Genomic DNA, 14,177 nt, shown 5'->3' on the forward strand with positions numbered 1-14,177 from the left:
TGTTTCAGATGTTATGGCTGTTTTTTGCCAAGCGACTTGCTAGCACTTTCCTTTTTATAAACATTTGTCTTTCTAAAAAACGTTCTTGTTTCTTTTTCAAATTAAGATGTTTTCTTTTTATTTTTTAAAGTTTATAGCAACAAAAATGACGGTTGATCCATTCATGTTTAAGAAGAAAAAGTTGATTCCATTATCATCATCTTAATCAACATCAAATTATAATGTACAATACATACATAATACCTTGCAAACAAATTTGAATATGATTTTATTTTGGTAGGATTTTATGATATTGTTCCAACTAACAATAATGATTTTGCAAAACATAAAAAGCTTACGGATAAGATTTCAAATCTTGACAACCTTAGGCAATGATGCTTGTTATATTTTCTATATATCATAGTTTTTGTTTGTTGACTTATAAGAGATATCATTTTCACTTTAAATTATAATAATAATTTTTTTAAGGGTGATGACTCATACATAACATTTTTTAGCAATATACAACACTTTATAATTTATACAATTGTATAGTACAAAACTATTTAATGCATAAATTGTTATGTATGGTTAAAAAATATTGTGTACAAATCACTACTCTTTTTAAAATTTTAGTATTATGGCATACAATGTAATCTATAAAGGCTATTAAACAAACATTTATTTGTTCTTTTTCATTTATTCATAATTAGGTAAAACAAACATTTATTCAAGAAAAATTCTCCAACTAAAAAGGAAACAACCAAAAAGTCATTGGCTTAACGATTGTTTCATTCCTCATTGAGCTTATGGATTCAAGTTTCATTTGAAATATATAATATTAAGATATAGATTAAGGTTTGAGGGAACGGTAACATTTCTAGCATCTTGACACATCATTTTTTTTTTTTGTCTGTCATGTTATTTTTTGTTTCTGCCACCTCACTAGTACATTTTTTTTTAACATTTCATAGTGAATGATAGTATCTCTAATATTTTTTTTTATGAAAGTAGAAAGAGTTCTCTCTCTCTCTCTCTCTCTCTCTCTCTCTCTCTCTCTCTCTCTCTCTCTCTCTCTCTCTCTCTCTCTCTCTCTCTCTCTCTCTCTCTCTCTCTCTCTCTCTCTCTCTCTCTCTCTCTCTCTCTCTCTCTCTCTCTCTCTCTCTCTCTCTCTCTCTCTCTCTCTCTCTCTCTCTCTCTCTGTGTGTATGTGTGTAAGAGGCTTGATGAGAGGCATGCCACTCTAGAACTTAAGACTTAAGAGTAGATTAGTTTATTTAAAAAAAAAAAAGTAAAAAGAGTGGATTTTTATATTTATCAATAGGTACATCATTATCATTTTAGCTTAAATTTAACGGTACACAATTTAATAGAACATAAGAAGAACATAGCATAATCTTATAAATTTACTATTTGGAATTTTTTCACAAAAATATAAACAATGATACAAATTTACAGATAAATAAAATAAAAATGTTAGAAATATTACTTTGAATTTTGAAAAATAGAGTTGGACCAAGTCTTCCAAGAGCACATGCCACTTCAATGTACACCGCGTTAAAGTTGCCAAGGTGATAGCGAAATACTTTTGTTGTTTATTTGCTTGTCTTTATTTGAAACTAAGATTATAGAATATAATTTACTTTTCATTTCTATATTATCAATATTTTTGTTATGGATGGACTCATGGGGTAGGAGAATGTATAAGGTGTCATGATCGCAACATTTGGAAGGGAGAAATGTAATTAGAGTATGATGACAAAGAAGTGAACAAAAGTAAATTAGATTTACTTTTATACCCTTGAATTGTATATGGCATTTTATTTATATTTTCTAAATTTAATTTAAATGAAGCAAATAATGATTATTTATGGAGTTTAGAAAACGAAAGTGTTTGGGTTTCAACCATTTTGATTTTCTTATTTTCATACATTTGAAAATGAGTTCACCGTGTATTACAATCCGAATATATTCAATCACCAATCCTCAATGATTTGTCTTCCTTCTCACCCGTTGACTCCGTCGTCTTTCCTCTCTTCCCGTTAATGGCGGCTCACTTTCTGTTCCTCCATCTTCCCACTAAAACCCCTTTCTCTCTCTCACTAAAATCCCCCAATTTTCTCTCTCTAAACTATCATGGATCCGACCCTCCAAGCCGCGCTCGCCGCCATGGCCAGCTTCACTGTCATCTCCCTCCTCATCTGCTTCTTCTACTTCATCTGCCGGACAACCAGATATCGCCGCCGTGACCCGGAATCCCGACCCCGAACCAGAGCGACCCGAACCGTACCCAATCTCGGTACATCAACCTCCTTCATTAGCGTCGCCGAGAGCCAGCTGTTTGACCAGTCGTTAAATCAGATCGAGATGTCCGACCTAGTCAAGGCGACTCGAAATTTCTCTCCGGATCTCATCGTCGGCGACGGAAGCTTTGGGTTAGTTTACAAAGCCAACCTCCCTTCCGGTGTCACCGTCGCCGTGAAGAAGCTCGGCGCCGACGCCTTCCAAGGGTACCGAGAGTTTCGGGCTGAGATGGAGACACTCGGAAAAATCCGACACGAAAACATCGTTAAGTTTTTCGGGTACTGCGCAACGGGTACAGATCGGATCCTGATTTATGAGTTTATCGAAAAGGGTAGCCTCGACCAATGGCTCTACGACACGTCATCAGCCCAGAATGACACGTCAACAGTAAGGTTACCGTTATCTTGGAGTACAAGAATCAATATCATCAAAGGAGTAGCAAAAGGACTAGCATTTATGCATAATTTGGATACACCCATAATTCATAGAGACATTAAAGCTAGTAATGTTTTGTTAGATGAGGAATTCGAAGCTCATATTGCGGATTTTGGGCTAGCTCGAAGAATTGACGGCTCGCATTCCCATGTCTCGACTCAGGTAGCCGGGACAATGGGATACATGCCACCGGAGTATTTTTATGGGGCTGCTTTGGCAACTGTCACCGGAGATGTATACAGTTTTGGGATACTCATGTTCGAGGTTGCCACTTCTAGGCGTCCGAATTGGCCAATGAAGGGTGAAAATGGAAAAGAGATTCGATTGGTTGAATGGGCTACAAAAATGGTGTCGCAAAATCGGGAAATGGAAATGCTGGATGTTAGTATATCGAAACAAGATTTAAAAGAGAGCCAGGTTTTAGAGTTTTTCAAGATCGCTACATTTTGTACTACTGAAGCGCCCAAATTACGACCTACCATGAATGAAGTTGTTGATTTGTTGAACCGGATTCAAGATGAAGCTACAAGTTAATGGATTTTAGTAAGTTTTGATTTCATTTTTTTCTTTTGCGATTTCAAGATTTTAAGATGGGTTTTATTTTTTTGGGCATTTTAATTGTAGGTTCACCATCAAAAGATGTATTGTAAAGAATAAATTTACAAGAAAAATACCCTTACTCAAATTATATAATAATACTAATAGTAATATATTCCAAGTATTATTTGGAAATTCATATTTAATTTATGTGAATTCATCGTCATTTTGTTTTTAATTTCAAACGCCGCTAGTTGTTTCTGGCTGACAAAACTAATCTCTATTAAAAACAATATTTGTGGATTTAGGAGATACAATATTAGTATGCATCATCTGTTGGTCTCTGTTGAGGTGTTTTATGAAAAAACCAAAATTATCAAATACCAAAGGTATACATATGTTGATTTTCAATGTATACATTCTTGTGTTTTGCCACTTTACACTCTGTCCGTTTCCAAAACAACATTTCAAATATAACAAATAATAATTTATTGGAGCATATGCTAATTATAGTTGCATAGGGGTGGTATGATTATGACTATTAAATATTTATATGGATTTTGTTTGACCGTTTGAGTGTTTTTAACTTTTAACTGTTACAAAAATAAAACGATATAAATAAAAATATTTGTTTGTGAGTATAAATTCTTTTTTTTTTTAATTTAAAGCTATTTTATGTAGCATTTAAGAAAAAATTATTAAGTTTTTTAATCGATTTCAAGAATTGCACTTAAAATTATATTTATTTATATAGTTTTTAAACCCCTTTTATATTTTTTACATTATTTATAAGTTTTCAACTAATTTTGTCAAATATTCATATAAGAAATAAAAACTCCACCTTTCTACTATCAACTATGTGCTAGTTTACCAAACACGCCATCAATGTATGGATTGTCAGTTACAGATGAGAGCAGCGACCGATTATATGATTAAATAAAATATTCAGGTCGTACTAATGAGATGTGGAACACCATCCACAGTCTGCTATTGGTGAGATACGGGATCTCGCCCACACTCACCTCCCTACCAGGCACATACATGTATCACACAGACAACAAGTATAAATTATCATATAAACAAATCCTTGGGCACCCGCCCGCTATCATTAGACCTTGTCCCGAATATCTTACTAGCATATTGTGCCTAGGGCTAACCCCAGGTCTTTTACTCATAACTACATGGGCCGACATTGTGGCCTTAGACCCATTCACACAAAGGGAAAACTCACCTGCACTTGCTGAACTTGCTGATAACCCCTCTAGCTGCTGTCCGGCAACTCTCTGAATTCCTGCTCCACTAGCTCTCCGAGCTACCAATATCAATGCAACACTTAGTCTAACTATCCCCCAAAAGTCAACTAAGTCAACTATGGTCAACGTCAAATTCCTGGTCAAGGTCAACCTTACTCGTCGAGTCTGCCTACTGACTCGCCGAGTTCATATGCTCAGAGTCCTTCCTTTCGCGACTTGACTCGCCGAGTCCAAGAATAGACTCGCCGAGTCCAAGAATAGACTCACCGAGTCCAAGAATAGACTCGCCGAGTCCAAGGCAATCTTCAACAGACTCGCTGAGTTGTTCTTCCAACTCGCCGAGTTCCTGCCCAACTTCGTCCAACTCGTCGAGTCTACCCATGTTACTCGCCGAGTCACTCCAGTTCTTAATCCATATAGTGGATTTTCGAGCCATGTAGGGGCTCCAACTCATAGATCCATACTTCCAAAGCTCAATCCTCACGTAAAGTTGCAAACTTTACGTATAACTAAAGAGATCTAGGCTCAAAACACTCCTGGGTTAGGTTTAGGGACAAAAGGGCTTCACCAACTACTCATCTTCTGATGCTTTACGACATGTTGGACCATCCCAACACTAGATCTGAAGTGGCAACAACATATCTAGGCCCCAAACTCGAATTGGGTCTCAAACAACCATAAAACCCCCAAATCTCATAACAAAAGTAGATCTAGATGCAAAGGAGGGAAGATAGCAGCTTATTACCTCCAAGATGAACACAAACTGAAGTAGATCCCGGATCTACACCTCCCCTTTGAAGCAACCTTCTTGATCTTCAAGTTCCTTTCCAAGGTTTCCTTCCTCCAAAGCTATTTCTCTCAAATGATGGAAGCTCACACGAAATCTAGGGTTTACAGGTTCTCTAGGATGATATGGAGGCTGAGGGAGGGACATAACACCCTTTAAATAGGATACAACTCCCGGGATTACGATTTTCCTTATTCAGACCAGACTCTTCGAGTCTCTTTAGCCAACTCGCCGAGTCGGTCACTTACTCCTTGACCCAGGTCCCGCTCGGACTCGCCGAGTTCCTCCTTGGACTCGACGAGTCGTCCCTTAAACTTACGGTTTCCTTTCCTTTCTTGGCGTTCCTGACTTTGGGTGTTACAGATAAATCAAGATAATGTGAAATAAAACTTCGACTGTGCAATGCGATCATACCGAGCTCTTCCCTTTCTAACTAGAAGTACCTAAAACATTTAAACACAAGCATAAGCACAAAGCTTAAACAAGAACGAGCCCAACCCAACATACATGCTTCGGGCCCAGCCCACGTATTCGGGCGGGACCCAAACAAAACATACCTACATATGCAAGAATCACACAAAGAGACTAACATCCTATAGTACAGTGATAAGACTCACCTTGTAATACAGCTCAACGATCAACAAGCTCTCAAACTCACAACACATGTGCTAAATGTCACCTATATAACCATGCAAGGGAAACCCTTCGTTTTCCCTTCTAAAACTAGTAAACTGACTGAAAGTCCACATGTCAAAAGTCAACCTTAGAAGTTAACGTTCAGTGTCAAAGTCAAAATCAGATGACCACCACGTTGTGGCCATCCTTTGGCCACGTTGTAGCCCACGAGTTTAAACTCGGTCAGAATCCAAATCAGCAGTCCAGGTAGAATTATCCGATCTCCACGTTGTGACGTCCCATTGGCCACGTCTTGGCATAATAAGGCCAAAACTGTCGATCCACCCTCCATTTTCCATGTCGTGGCCATTAAATGCTACGTCATGGGAACTGAGTTCTAAACAATTCAATGGATTAAGTTGTTTCCCTTCGAACCTAAGAGCTCCAAAGCTCAGATCTGGTCTATACTATGGTCTAAATGGATAAATTTCCCCACTTTATCAATTAGGACCACTCAAGAGATCAAAATCTCACACCCAAGGTTCCATAAAGGCAAAACATCTCCTCTAAAAGAGTTTCTAACACCAAAAGTAATATAAAAGTTAGTGCTTTGTAAACATGCATGCCCAATGCATGTCTTGACTTCATATTAGATCAAAAATAAGGTTGTAAGACCAAAACCCTTATGCATGGTTACAAAACCCACTCATACTTCATATCCCAAGCATCAAATACCCCAAATGTCCAAGAGATTCATAAAGTTGCAAACTTTTGAGATGTCACCGCCCTAACCTACCAAGACATAAAGAATATGGGACAAAGCTAAAGATATAACAACCTAACAACATAAAGATTAAGTCTTAGACACTTTTAAAGGTCCAGAAGATATGCTAGAAGATAAAGATGATGCTTGCAAGGTGAATCAACACACCAAGAGAGCTTCTTTCTCCTTCAAGAGGCCAAAAACACCACAAGTTTCTTCAAAAATGTGATCAAGGAGGCTAGGACAGATTAGGGTTTGAAAAGTAAGTGTTGGAGGCTGAGGGTGAGCAAACTCAGCTCACACTTTCCTTAAATAAGGCTTAAGACCCTGAAATTAGAGTTTTTGTCCTCAGACGGCTGCCACGCTGTGGCACAAATACTACCACACCGTGTCGACCTAAATAAAGTTCGCAAATAATCTTGATATGACACGTCGTGGTGGTGCCTCCACCATGTCGTGGTGTAACATCCCCAAAATTTCGGCCAGAAAAGACCGATTTCATTTATGCTTTTTAAAATAATTTTCAGAGTAAATCCTTTTAATTTTAAAAGAGATGCGGAATTTGTTCCCAAAAACAAAACATGATAAAATAGATATTTATCAAAACATTTCATAAAGAAATATGATTTCATTTCATAATCAAAAGTCGGGATGTCATGTTCCGACACAGATCATAAAGTATAAACGATAGCATTACAAGTCATTCAACAAATATATACATATACAGACTTGTAAACAAAACAACTTGATGTTCGCCCATCTTAAGCTCTTGCGCCACTTCCTGTAAAATAAATCAACTGAGTGGGTCAGGCTTGGGAGCCTGGTGAGCATATAGGGTTTTCAACCCACAATAATTATATTTAATTTCAACAATCAACAATAAACCCGATTACCAATTCCCGTTATCCTCACCTTACGTTCCTAAAAATAACGTCTATTATAAGGAACCTATTTCAGGATTTTTCATCGGGACGGACATCACTGCAGAGGGGCTTCCTCAACAATAAGTGTCCTAAAGGCAACCATGTGGGGGATAGAGTACACCGGTGAACACGTCGTTCACAACACCTACAGGTAATGAGCCTGCTAGTGTTCCACAGGACAGTCTAGAATAGTCTGTGGTCGTCATCCATACTCTGCTGAATGACTAGAATAACACCAATAACACCGAGGCCTCTCATCTGTTTATTACACACCAATTATCTACCCATGTTCTACTCAACATATTAGTAGATAAAAATATACATTTTTATACATAGTTTAAAAACCTATATAACATGCTTTAATCAATACATATTCCACATAACAGATGAGGCATACACACATAACATGTATTTCATAGAGAATACATCAGATCTATAAGATAGAAGAGAGTGAATATACACTCACACGTATAACAACCAAATATATACACATAACACGTATTTTATAGGAAATACTTCATAATATTGCGTTGGAATGAAAATAACTACACACTCACTTGATCAGAAGATGATCGGGCAGCACTACGGCTTGCAGAAGAGGTGTTTCTCCGTAGATCTGGAAGATCTTCACAAAACCGGGCTCCTCGTGGGCAGCGTTTCGGCTCGGGAATAACGCTCTTCGGGATCCTCGGGGCTTCGGATCTTGCTTCGGGGCTCGGGAATGATACCAGGGCTTTGGGGCATAAACGACACGCAAAACGAGGCAAAACTTAGAGAGAGGGAAGAGTTTGAACAAGAGAAAATGACTGAATTCGAGTTCTATTTATAGGCTGTTGGGTCTGGGATTACGCGGGGCGTAATCTCAAATTACACAGGGCGTACTCAGTACGCGGGGCGTACTTTGACGTCACTGCGTGCGTCGACTGGTGGCACTCGAGTATTGGTCAGACAAGTTGCATCCGACTGAGTACGCGGGGCGTACTCAAATTACGCGGGGCGTAATTGACTTGTCAAACTTCTAAATTGCGTAACTTTCGCATACGAGCTCCGTTTTCGATGTTCTTTATATCCACGCGAAGGTCAAACCATACTCTACAACTTTCATTTAGACTCCGTCGGCTAATTTTGACTTTTATTTTTATTATTTATTTTTAGAAGGCCGGGACAGAAAAACTTCGTTATAAATTCATAACTTCTTCGTCTGACGTCCGTTCTCGCCTAACTTTTCATTGTTTCGCTACTAACAACAAGATCTTCGATTCTCATTTAGATTGTTTCGGCTATAAACCGCTCGATCTCAAATCGAGTATTCGGGTTGCATACTGCTAAGTCGAAACTTAGAAAAATCATAATTTCCTCATACGAAGTCAGATTTGGGCGTTCCTTTTATGTACGCTCTTAGTTTAACGAAATCTACGACTTTCGTTTAGATTGCTAAGGCTAAATATCGCTCTATCTTAAATTCATATTTTACGTCACTCGGCGTCATGTCGGTTCTGTCTCGAAACTTCGACAGGTCATAACTTCTTCGTTATAACTCGGATTTTGGCATTCCTTATATCTCCGGAATCCTTGTTTCGACCACTACAACTTTATGCAAAGATGTCGGGCTTATCTCACACTTTAATCTTGACGCTTATTTTATTCTTAATTCATTAAATTATAAAAATTAAGAAAACACACACATAAATCACATAATTCAAATAATTCACAAATAATACATTCTTATTATTTCAAATTGAGTTACAAGGTTAACCTAGATTATTACATTGCTAAAAATGGCAAGCCTAGAAACACGGGCGTTACACGTGGCAAACCCATAACTTATTTAAATTAAATTGATTTAAATACATCAAGAGTCCGGATGTTACATGATAAATTAATGAGTTTATTTAGAAAAAGTTCATGATAAGAGTGATAAGTTTTTGTTAAATTAAAGTTACTGGAATGGTGAGATAGAACAACCAAAAGGATTTAAAGATTCAATTATTAGAGATGCTCTTAAAGTGGTTTTAGAACAATATAAAACTTTTGGCTTTTGTAGTTTCTGTTAATTTATAAAGAGAACCACACCCTTATAAAACTCATTTGAAGTTGTCTGATATTTAAAAGTAGAAGAAGCTTTGTTGTTGTTTGTTGGTGAAGAGAAATTAACGACAATACGCTAGTGGTCGTAAGGATAAACATGTAGAATATATGTAAAGTCAAATATTCTCTCCAAAAGAGACCTTATGGTGAGGGGAGACTCCAACTTATATAAATACTAATAGGAATGTTCACATTGATGTTGTATATCATAACACTCACCCTCATAGATGTAGACTCGATGAGGATAGACAATGAATGTGTCAAGCTACATGGGTGCATACACTAACATTGATACCATGTAAAATATACAGTAAATCTAAGATTGTCTTTTCAAAAAAGACCTTATGGAGAGAGATGAAGACTCCAACATATATATAACCACGTATATGGTCGTGTTGCACCGATGTGAGAAACAATAACAATGCAGAGAGTAGAAAGGGATCAACGAATAAAAGGTTAGGGAATGTGGAGGTGGTAGCGGTGGGTCGTATTTAACAAATGGAGATTTATTTCTTTAAATGAAAGGAAGGGTGGAAACTCGTTGGAGGGACGACAATGAGAAAGAGGGAGGAGAGGGGGGAAGATCTTGGCGGTTTGAAGACGAATTCTTACAAGGGTGTGGATGTAATAAAGATAAGAAATTATAAAAAACTAAAGAATCAATAATTGATAATTAAATACAAAAATAAATAAATAATTGTAATTTTACGGCTTTTAAAGACCCGGTTTAAACAACGTGTATCATAGGGACTAGGTGATAAGAAAATGTTTTAGGATGACCAATGTTACAATTTAAAAAAAAAAAAAAAAAAAAAAAAAGTGTACTTATTAGAACAACATATAACTACAAGGACCAAGTTTATAATTCTCTTGACGACCAATGTTACAATTAAATAAAAAAATTGGACTTGATTAAAAACATATAACTACAAGGACCAAGTTTGTAATTCTCTTAACTTATATATAATTCTTAACAATGAAATAATAAAATAGTACAAATGATTACGAAAAAAAGAGTGATCCTTATTTAATCGAACTTTCACCAAATTACTTATAAATTATATTCTGAAGACCTAAATGCAAGTTGAATGGAGTGGTTTGTTTCGCTTACATAATACTTATATTAAAAATATGAAAAGTAAATTTCTTTTAATTATCCATACCTTTTGATTGGTCATGTTCACACCCACCAAATGCAAAAATAATTGCCATGTTGAAAGAAAAAAAAAACAACAAACATAGGCATGTAAGCATTTGTGGAACCATTCTTACCTTCTTTTCCGTATAAATATTAATCTTTGACTTATTATACTACAAGTTTTGGTATAAATATCTGATTATTACAAATATGTTATAGTACTATCTTTAATATAAATTTCAACCAAGCAGGCCGGACATGAATACATATTGGATATTGTCAGTGCTTAATCTACCCTTTGTAAAATTAAATAATGTTTAAGGTTTCCAATTTTAAAATTTATTATGTTATATATATATATATATATATATATATATATATATATATATATATATATATATATATATATATATATATTTCTTAGGTTACAAAAATAAGTTATAACTTGGCCTGGTAGTAAAAGCATTAGATGGTAAAAGTAAGGGTCTCAAGTTTGAAATTATCTGCTTGCCTGAAGGGTTCTAATTTTTTTTGTTTGCTTAGAACCCGCAGATTGGTTGAGTGGCCCCTACCTGCCGAAATGGAATAAGTGTTGCCGATACATGAAAAATAAGTAAAAAATTAAAATTATAAAAATTTTACCACTGCGGACAGAAAAATTAGGTATTGCCGGTGTCACACCAGAAACCCCTTAAAACCGCCTCTACAACAAGAGTTTTTTAGATCATTTCGTTCAATTTGGGTATATATCCTCCTTTATGATTATTTTAAAATATATATAAAACCAAAAATAATGTGTTGTATGTTATTCATGTAGAGCGACGAAAGATCATAGTAAATCAATATTCGAAAATTTTAAACCTTCATCAATGATCACTATTGAGGGCATACACAGTCGATTGAACTCTAAGGAGTTTAATGGATTGTCTCGTCACGGTCACATCAACATTTCACTTTTAATTCAACTATACTCTTTAGAATACACACTCCACGCTTCATTAAACCTACAAAATTTAATGGATTTTCATATCATCATCGTTATATTTATAAACATAATTATAAATTTAAAATCCATATGTAATATTTCAAGTAATATTTTATCAAAATTATTATTTAATAGATTTGTAATGGATATTTTTTTCATTAGATTTTTATTTTTAAATATTTGATTTGATTTATTTATTTGAAATAAATATAACATCTAAAAATATACATTAAATAATATAATATCTAAAAATATGGAAAATTTTATTCGTGATCTCATTAAAAAATATAGAAATCAAATATACAACTCTTTCATTGAGCATTCCTCTATGCCATCACCTGCATTCCATTATATTTAACATCTATTCAACTTTTTTTTAAACTTTATTCAACTTTTATTAAACCCTGCTCAGAATAATGATATACATCTTTAAATGGGTATATCATGTGACGACTTAATTAGCGAGAGAAATCTAAAATACCATGTGGAAGTACTCATAATCAAGCCGCCTTGCGTATATTCCATAATTACAACATGTATATTTTAGTCAATGCTTTCATGCATATCCCTATATATACTCTTCTAATCTAAGTAATATATCGAACCACACAGCCTTCTTTCATCAAGAATTCAACTTCATTCATTCACCCATGGCGGCTTCTTCAACCTCTTTGTTTCTAGTTTTCTCCTCACTCTTAATCTTCTCCTCTCTTCTTTACGTATCAGATGCAGATTACTCAGCGCCCATTATGAAAGGATTGTCATGGGATTATCACCATAAGACTTGTCATAAGCTCGAAAAAATCGTTCGAAAACATCTCAAGAAAGTGTTCAAGGAGGATGTTGGTCAAGCCGCTGGCTTGCTTCGCCTTCATTTCCATGATTGCTTCGTTCAGGTAAGTACTATATATATATATATATATATATATATATATATATATATATATATATATATATATATATATATATATATATATATATATATATATATATATATATATATATATATATATATATATATATATATATAATTAACTACTCATGAATGCTACTCCTACTCGATCGTACTTTCAGTTAACACCATCAATCGTTATCGTTATAATGAATAAAGAAGTTGAAAAGATGTCAAAATGAACGGTATTAAGCAGATTAAGCATCTGATAAACTGACATATATATATATATATATAGGGATGTGATGGTTCAGTGTTGTTGGATGGATCACATGGCGGACCAAGTGAACAAACTGCACCTCCAAACCAAAGTCTAAGGAAACAAGCATTCATCATCATCGAAGATCTTCGGAATTTGATCCATAAAGAATGTGGTAGAGTCGTATCTTGTGCAGATATTGTAGCTCTAGCAGCTCGTGATGCCGTTCATTTGGTATGTATGTACGTAGTTTAATTAAGATAAGTATTAATTGAACTGTTTATTAAATAATAAATACGTAGTTTAGTTAAGATAAGTATTGAACTGTTTATTAAATAATAAATAAATACATGAAGTAATCTTTTCTTGCGTTGCTTTTTGACATTAATATAGTCAGGTGGGCCCGACTACGATGTTCCATTGGGAAGAAAAGATGGACTGACATTCGCCACACAAAACGCAACCCTGGCCAACCTTCCGGCACCAACAAGCAACGCCACCACCATCCTCTCCGCTCTAGCCACCAAAAACCTCAACCCCACCGACGTCGTGGCCCTCTCCGGCGGCCACACCATCGGAGTTAGTCACTGCTCATCCTTCACCCCTCGTCTCTACCCCACCCAAGACCCCACCATGGAGAAAACCTTTGCTCGTGGACTCAAAGAGGTTTGTCCCACAAACACCACTGATGCAACCACCGTCATGGATATCTATTCTCCAATCAAGTTTGACAACAAGTATTATGTCGATTTGATTAACCGACAAGGTCTTTTTACTTCCGATCAAGATTTGTACACTCACAAAGAGACCAAACCAATCGTGGAAAGTTTTGCACATGATGAGAAGTTGTTCTTTGAGAAATTTGTGCAAGCCATGATCAAAATGGGACAATTGGAAGTGTTAACCGGTGGAAAAGGCGAGATTCGTGCTCATTGCTCGATTAGGAATCCCGATAACAAGGGGTATTTCTCATATTTGGCAGAAGATGAGGACCAATACGATCTTGAGTCCAAGGCAGAACTACGTTGATGAAAGATAGCAACACGATATGTTGTGGTTCGTTGGCTTGTCATCATGTACAATTTTTTTTTTTTTTTAATTTAATAAGTGTTTATTACGGTTTAAAATGTGTCTTTATTGTCATTTTGTGTACTTGTGTATACTAGTGTGAAATAATATGGTAACGAGCATCATAATGAAAATTTCTAGTTACGGATTA

At 35.7% G+C, this 14,177-nt stretch overlaps 2 protein-coding genes across 2 annotated transcripts; both read left to right on the forward strand.

The window, feature by feature from the left end:
* The first annotated feature begins 1,903 nt into the window (after positions 1-1,903).
* On the forward strand, positions 1,904-3,403 carry LOC145036092 (Protein kinase superfamily protein). The gene has a single exon (XM_078984591.1). The coding sequence runs from the start codon at positions 2,116-2,118 to the stop codon at positions 3,250-3,252; it is 1,137 nt and encodes a 378-aa protein (XP_078840717.1). The 5' UTR covers positions 1,904-2,115; the 3' UTR covers positions 3,253-3,403.
* An 8,989-nt stretch (positions 3,404-12,392) lies between these two features.
* Positions 12,393-14,177, forward strand: LOC145036164 (peroxidase 12-like). The gene is made up of 3 exons (XM_078984652.1): positions 12,393-12,703; positions 12,998-13,192; positions 13,352-14,177. Exons 1-3 carry the CDS (start codon positions 12,458-12,460, stop codon positions 13,985-13,987), a joined length of 1,077 nt encoding a protein of 358 aa, XP_078840778.1. The 5' UTR covers positions 12,393-12,457; the 3' UTR covers positions 13,988-14,177.

The sequence above is a fragment of the Lactuca saligna genome, chromosome 1 (assembly GCF_052625555.1).
Source record: "Lactuca saligna cultivar CGN05327 chromosome 1, ASM5262555v1, whole genome shotgun sequence".
Lineage (NCBI taxonomy): Eukaryota > Viridiplantae > Streptophyta > Magnoliopsida > Asterales > Asteraceae > Lactuca > Lactuca saligna.

Bases quoted from the DNA above. Each gene is read 5' to 3' on its own strand.
- LOC145036092 (XM_078984591.1), top strand. From the start codon at position 2,116: ATGGATCCGACCCTCCAAGCCGCGCTCGCCGCCATGGCCAGCTTCACT.
- LOC145036164 (XM_078984652.1), top strand. From the start codon at position 12,458: ATGGCGGCTTCTTCAACCTCTTTGTTTCTAGTTTTCTCCTCACTCTTA. The intron at 12,704-12,997 runs GTAAGTACTATA...ATATATATATAG, and splicing joins TCCATGATTGCTTCGTTCAG to GGATGTGATGGTTCAGTGTT. The intron at 13,193-13,351 runs GTATGTATGTAC...ACATTAATATAG, and splicing joins CTCGTGATGCCGTTCATTTG to TCAGGTGGGCCCGACTACGA.